Source organism: Arachis hypogaea, chromosome 15, assembly GCF_003086295.3.
Source record: "Arachis hypogaea cultivar Tifrunner chromosome 15, arahy.Tifrunner.gnm2.J5K5, whole genome shotgun sequence".
In the NCBI taxonomy this organism is placed as follows: Eukaryota; Viridiplantae; Streptophyta; class Magnoliopsida; order Fabales; family Fabaceae; genus Arachis; species Arachis hypogaea.
The window spans coordinates 11,929,454-11,936,801 of record NC_092050.1 but is presented as its reverse complement, the minus strand read 5'-3'; the positions used below and the strand labels follow the sequence as shown (position 1 = coordinate 11,936,801).

At 30.8% G+C, this 7,348-nt stretch overlaps 1 protein-coding gene across 1 annotated transcript; it reads right to left on the bottom strand.

The window, feature by feature from the left end:
* Positions 1-1,464: 1,464 nt before the first annotated feature.
* LOC112746882 (S-adenosyl-L-methionine:benzoic acid/salicylic acid carboxyl methyltransferase 3) lies at positions 1,465-5,002 on the bottom strand. Its single transcript, XM_025795001.3, has 4 exons — positions 4,884-5,002; positions 4,331-4,741; positions 2,171-2,425; positions 1,465-1,874 (listed from the first exon to the last, which is right to left on the bottom strand). Exons 1-4 carry the CDS (start codon positions 4,956-4,958, stop codon positions 1,509-1,511), a joined length of 1,107 nt encoding a protein of 368 aa, XP_025650786.1. The 5' UTR covers positions 4,959-5,002; the 3' UTR covers positions 1,465-1,508.
* Positions 5,003-7,348: the final 2,346 nt, after the last annotated feature.

The following is a 7,348-nucleotide window of genomic DNA, read 5'->3' as shown; positions in this document are numbered from 1 at the left end:
ATAAATATAATTAAAAAAACTGAGACGTTACAATGAACGCCATAATTCTCAATCAGTTCCATGATTTCCATCAGAATTCTAATGCAATTATATAATATGCTTCAGCAATAATCATCAAGAATCAACTGGGGGTTGGAGGCAACTGGCCTATTATTATATATTCGGTGTTGTTTACACTTGGTCAATATTTTTTAATTTGTTTCACATTATCAACTTAAGAGAATGTCAATAAACTCTTGTATTTATTTTGTTTACACTTGGTATCTATCCATAATCCATGTGAACATTGATAGAATTAGTATTAGACTAGTTCAATTAGAGAATTATATTATAAATAGAAGTATGATATAATAATATATAGAGAAGATATAATGTAATTAAAAAAATTTTTAGCCCTAATTTTAGGGATTTTTTTCTATTTTCTTTGATTATTTCTAATTCTCTCTAGTTCTTGATACAAATTCATATCAACCATGTCTTTCCGAACATATGTATTTATTTATTTATGTAAATTTTTGTTAGTTAACGGTGTTTTAAAAAATATATCAAAAAGAAAAAAATAAAAACAAAAATTAATCTTTATTCAGAGTATTATCAACAAATCCAATCCTTTTTTAATTATGAAAGGCACATACCTAATGCATCCCACGTGAAAGGAAAAAATTTCAGTAATATTGTAACACGTATACTCATAAAAAATAAATACAAGGATGGTAAAACATAATAAATGGCATAGTAATAGTTATATTTATTAGAACTTAATTTCTATATACTAAACGATTAAATTTCTGTAATAGTTTTTGAGATTCAAGATTTTTGTTATTTTAATTTTTTAGGTATAAAATTTATTGTATTGATTTTTGAGATTCAATAAATACTATACTATTTTTTGTATACTTTTTGATATTGAGTGAACGAATAAAATACTGAATTAGTACTGATTTGTTATGTTAAATACATGATTAAATGACATCTTTTTATTTTAGTTTTTAAATAAGCAAAAATAAAGTCGTTTTAAAGAATAAAATGAGATACAATAAATTGTATATCATATAATTTTTTTTTTGTTTTTACTTTGTTTAAGTCTCAAAACAAAACGATAATATTTAGTTATGTGTTCAGCATGACAAGTCAGAGCCATCTCATCATTTATTTTATACTAAAAAGAATTTAGGGACCAACATAATATTTAAAATTAAATTTTAAAGATCAATATAGATAATTTTATATTTGAGAAATTAAAACAATAAAAACTGTGAATCTAAGAAACTACTCTAAAAATTTAGCCATACTAAATTTTAAATCTTAAATTTTTATATTTATTGTTATATGCATTAGCAAAATAACTAATTTTAAAATTTATGATTTAAACATAAATTTGAATAATGAAATGAAATTATTGTGTAAAAAATTTATATTTCAATATATCAAAATTGAACATAATTTTATTATGAGGAGTGCTAGCAAAATAAAGTGAACCATGGCAACATATGTTGTTGGCACATGAATCATGATGCAGTTCGTGTCATGGAAACAGTGACATTAATAAACATAGTTGTCTCCTTAGACATAATACGGGTTAAGATTCTTCGGTAGCGGCAAAAAGCATCTTCGATTATGGCTTCTCCAAAGTGGGTGGTTAGCAAAGGTTCAGCAACAGAGCGCATGAGGTTTGCAACATGGTATCCTCCATCATCGGTGCTGAATTCTGATGAGGAGCCATCATCATTAAAAGGATTCCAATGTACTTCAGAAACCTCTAAGCGATCGATGCTGAATGAGCCTTCTTTCATAACCTCTGATTTCACTTCAGATGGGGATGGTGTGTATTGAGGGATGTTGAATCTGTCCACTTCTTCTTCCTTTATAATACCCTTTATCACCACATAAAAATAAATAACTTTTATTTTGAGTTAGGTATTTATTGTTATGGAAAAAAATGATATAGTACCTAAGTAATAATAGTAGATGTATTCTGTGGTACTTATAAAATATTTATTTTCAATGTTATAAAAGAGGTTTTCACTCTCAACACTCACTTTTAAATAATTTAGACAAAAAATTTATACGCATCATGAAATTGTCGTTCGTAATATTAGTTTGTATACATTTGATATTTTACAAATAAACTTACAAATGATTATTTAATTTTAGTTAATTAAAGATGTACCTCGAAGACCATTTCATTAAGAGCCATGGCAAGAAGTTCCCAAATGTAGCAACACTCTTTACTAGATGGGTCATCACTTCTTCTTCCCAAAAATGTTAGAATCATACAGCCCCCTTCAACCACCTCTTCAGCACGACACTTGAGAAACAAAGAGAAGTCTCTTTGAAATTGCTCGTAATAGGCCTCGAAGACGTTTAAGGGACTTGTGCTCGCCATGTAAATGTTCCCCTTGTTGTTCACTACACCTTCAGGAACCTAATTATTCAATAATCACAAGAAACCAACAATATTTTATTCTTAAATCAGAAAAAAAAAGTTTCCGACTTCAATATAAAAAAAAAATCAGCTATGTTAGATATGTATTAAAATTAACTATTAAAATTAATTATCATTTAGTATAAAATATATATTAAAATATAGCATACATATTAAAAATAAGTTAAATTATATATGTATTTATATACAAATATAATAACTAATTTTAGTAGTTAATTTTGATATATAAATAATATTTTTGAAAAAAATTTAAATTTTATATATGGAGTTAATACTCAAAACGGTCCATAAAATTTGACCACGATTTAGTTTATTCCTCCAATTTTCAATTAACCCAAATTATACTCTAAAATTAAAAATGACTCAAGTTAGTCTCTCCATCCATTTTCGTCACAAAAAGATAGTGTGGCACAATTAAACGACATCGTTTTTCAGTTTACACGTAAACGACATCGTTTTACTCCCACTTCTTTTTTCTCCTCCTCAATGTAATAAGACCTTTCTACCACCCCATCAGCACATTCAATAATACATTTTTAACTCCACCACCCTCACCATCACCACCACCTCTCTCCTCCTCCTTAACAGTGGAACAGAAACTTATGTGAAACTTTGTCATTAGCAAAACTTCTTTGTTGAAGAAGATAAAAGTGTGTACTGCCTAAAATTGGAGAGATTATATTATGTATCTAATTCCTGTTTCTTCTGCTAATATCTTCAAAACCTTCAATGTTTGGTTCTATATAGCTTGGAAAGACTAGACATCATCTGGAGTGAAGAAGACGAATTCATAGATTTGTCCAACTTGAGGGAATTGAGAATCTTGTATTGTAATAGGATAGAAAGGTTGATGAAAACTGCGACACTTGTAAAATTTCCAAAACTAGAGAGTATAAAATTGTTTTGTTGAGGAGGAAAAGGGTGGTGGTGGTGGTGAGAATAAAGATGGCGGAATTAGAAAGGTATGATTGAGAGAGATGACAATAGAATGGTGGGAGGTTCAGATATTGAAAAAAAAAAAGAAGAAGAAGAATGGAAGAGTAAAACGATGTTATTTAGGCGTAAAATGTAAAATGATATCGTTTAATTTTGTCACGTTATTTTTTGTGATAAAAAATGGACAAATAGATCAATTATTTGAATCATATTTTAAAATTTTATGATACAATTTAAATTAATTAAAAATTAAAAAATTAAATTAAATTAAAAGTCAAATTTCAGAGACCATTTTAAATATTAATTCTATATATGTTGTAACTAATTTTAAAAAATTTTCTAGCGTCTAATTAATTTAGGTGATGAATAGGATACGTAGCAGTGTGAATAATTATAAAAAAAGTGGTTTTTTTTTTCACGTGCGTAAAATTTGATTGATGGGATATTTTAGATGACTCATAATATTTATGAAAATTATTAGGGATTTATTAAGCCATGTGAGATTACTTCAACAGTAGTGTTTCCATAACTTGTTCAGCAACGTCAAGTAACCCTAGCTGCGCTTATGGCACTCAGTCCCTCTTGAACATTTAAAAAAGGGGGAAAATGTATTTGATGGGTGTTGTTAAAACCAATGATTTGTGAAAAAAATAGCAACTAAATTAAATAGTATGGATTTATATATAAATATATATTATTTAATATATATCTAATATAATTATTATTAATTAAAAAATAAAAAATTGTTAAAATTTATTATTTTTTTATTAATTAATTATTAATATTTAAAAATATAAAAAAATATATTATTAAATTATCATACTAAAAAAGTTAAATTAAATAATAATTAAATAATTATTAAAATTAATAAATTCTAATAATCCTTGATATTTCTCTTAAATTAAACATAAATCCATACTGTCCAGTTAGGCAGAAGATGATAATAACCTGAGATAGCCATTGAAGGCTGTAAGAGGAATGGACAAAATCCAAAGACTTGGTTGGAAAGATCCTGCCATAGAAAGAACCAGGAACCCCACTGAAGTAACATGGACCAACCCCACCTTCCACTTGTTTACTTAACTGCTCTACGAATAAGTCAAGCGACTTGAAGATGTTGTTGAAATCGTTCCCAGGAAGATCATTCATCAATACTTGGTATTCCGGAGACTCATCATCATGCTTCAGTTCTCTGCAAAGCTTCTCCACCGCCATGATAACCTCAGATACCACAAGCAACGTGTTGGGTCCCGAAGAGCAACCCAAGTCTGCAATCACTAGGCTTCTCGGCCTTCTGCTGCAATACACCTTCCTTATGGCTTCCTCTCTCATCCCCTTTGTCATGCAAATCACCTTTCGCTGTGTGGCGCAAACAAAAGAGTCATTTTATTCCATCTCAGCAATATGGGTCAATCTATAATACTCACCATTCATTAAATTGTAATGAGTTAAATAGTTTACTCTTGATTTTCCACACACACACACACATATATATATATACCTGAAGAAAGGAGTTTCTTGCATAGCTTGCTTCTCCATCGCCTCCATTCATGTGCAGTACATGCGCTACGTCCATTATTTTTCTTTCCCTTTTATTCGTTTCACTCTTTCGCTCTATTATAATTGAATTGCCTCAATATATATGATCAAATCAAACATAGACCCCGACACTATATATAGAAATGTGGAAGCTGAACCAACTCCCATTAAATAATGGTTACCTTCTGAATTAGTACTAGCTCTAAACGAACATACATGTGAAGGATGGATCCGTCTAATTAATGTGATTAATAAATCGTTTTCGAACTTTGTGTGTGTTGCCAATTCTTGACCGAACTTATTATAGGGTGTGTTTGTTTATTGGCATGAGATAGTTAGATATGAATATAGAAACATAAAATCGTATTTGACAGATCAGACATTAATAGAGATATTGTATTTAGAAATATTGAATTAGTGTATTATATATATGTCAATTTTAATAGAAAAGACACAGAGACATTAATAAGAGATACAACTTATTTTTTTTATTATTCTTATTATTTTTTGTAATTATATGTTTTATTATTATATTTTTCTTCCCAAATTTTTTAAATAAAAAAATAAAAATAAATTAAACTTTCACCATTTATTATAGTTTATCATCAAACAAAATAAAAAAATTACTAAAGTAAAAAAAGCTTATCACCACTCTTTTTTCTTGTCACGCTCTAAAAGCATGGCAAAAAATGATCAATAACCACGTTTTTATGAGAGTGGCCATTGATTAGAGATTTGACCACGCTTTTTCTTGCGATAAAGGAAAACAGACACGCTTTTATGAGGGTGGCGATTGATTAGTGATTTGGCCACACTTTTTTTTGCCATGCTTCAAAAGCATGACCATAGAGAAAAACATGCATGCTTTTGAAGCGTGGCTAGTTTGTTTTCTTACGGTCACATTTTCAAAGCGTGTCCATATCCTCTAATTATTTGGACACCCTAAAAAATCGTAGTAATAGAGTTCACACAAAAAAATTAAATTTTCACTAATTTTTTTAGAAGTGCGAACCCTATTGAGAAGTGAGAACCCTCAACCCTCACTTTCAACATTCACTCACGCTGTGATGAGAACCCTCGAACATTAATCCATTTTCATCTTCATCACTGAGAACCCTCGCAATATCGTCTCTCCCAGCCCTTTCTCGCACCCTCTATCACAACCCTCCTCTCTGTCGCAGCCCTCGCACTCTCTATTGTAAGCCTCCTTATCGGATTCGCAACCCTCACACCCTCTATCAATGCCCCCTACATCGGCCCCTCCTTCGGCGCTCACTCTCCCTCGCAAAACCTACCTCCGTCGATGTTGCCTCTCTCTCTCTCTCCTCCCTCAATTGCCGCTGCCTCTCCCCCAATCGGCGCTTGATGATTTTAAAAACTCTAAATTTAATTTGATGATGAACAAACATTATTAACTTAATTAAAATACAAAATTGTTAATTTGATTTTAATTCATATGTATTAATTGATAATTTTGTTGGTGCAGATTTTGCAAATGGGCCGAACAAAGAAGAAAAATGTTGCAAGCCTAATTATATTGAAAACACATTCAGCATTGATACAAAATTATTTTGATCCTTATGGCTGAATTGTTGTTTTGTTATTTGGGTCAGAATTTGTGATACAAGCCCAATTGAAATTCTGGTTCCAAGACCATTAAAGTTGGTCCGAAATCAAAAGGAATTGGGCCAGATTGGATTATTATTACCACTAGCCCAATTATAATCTTTGCTAAATGATCCAATGCTTGGTCCGAATTTAATTAAGAAAGAAAGCAAATATTTTGCTTTATTACTTCCAACGGATCTCCTTTTTAATCATGTGATGGAACTCAAAATTTTATTGAGTAGAGTTAATACAGTCCTTGAAATCATGAGAGAGAAATTATGATTGATTAGATGGTTGGCCTTAATGAAGGCACGCTACTCAGCATAGAGGGAAGCAAAAGCAACTCACTTTTAATTACTTTGTTCAAACTCACTTAATTGCTTTTCTTTCTACTCTTTCTTCTCTTTCATCTCTCTTCTCTATTCGGTCATATCACAATAGCAACCATGGAAGCTAAAGCTAGCCACCGAAGAGAAGAAGAAGCACGCCACAAGACCATCACAATGATGGCAAGAAAAAGAAAACTAAAAGTATGTTGTGGCTGAGATTCTCATCACTTATGGTAAGATTTGGTGAAGAGATCTTGGCTTCTCCATACCAAAAATGGTTGAAGAATATTTTTGGTCAGAGGAAGAAGATCCTTGGAGGGATGGCTTGACTCTGATTCTGCTCAACCACCACAGAAAGTAGCTACAGTGGCTACGTGATGGAAGAGGCAGAGATTGGAGCAGATGAAGATGTCATCATCAAGCATGCATCAAGGGCTAGGAGTTCATCTTGGAGTGCAAGGCAAGATGGAAGGCTCGGATTGATGATTGT

What these genes read in the sequence shown, in the direction of transcription:
- LOC112746882 (XM_025795001.3), bottom strand. Translation starts at nt 4,958, where the DNA reads ATGGACGTAGCGCATGTACTGCACATGAATGGAGGCGATGGAGAAGCA. An exon ending in GCCTTCAATGGCTATCTCAG is followed by an intron (nt 2,426 to 4,330) that starts GTTATTATCATC and finishes TTGAATAATTAG; the next exon opens with GTTCCTGAAGGTGTAGTGAA. An exon ending in TTAATGAAATGGTCTTCGAG is followed by an intron (nt 1,875 to 2,170) that starts GTACATCTTTAA and finishes GTGGTGATAAAG; the next exon opens with GGTATTATAAAGGAAGAAGA.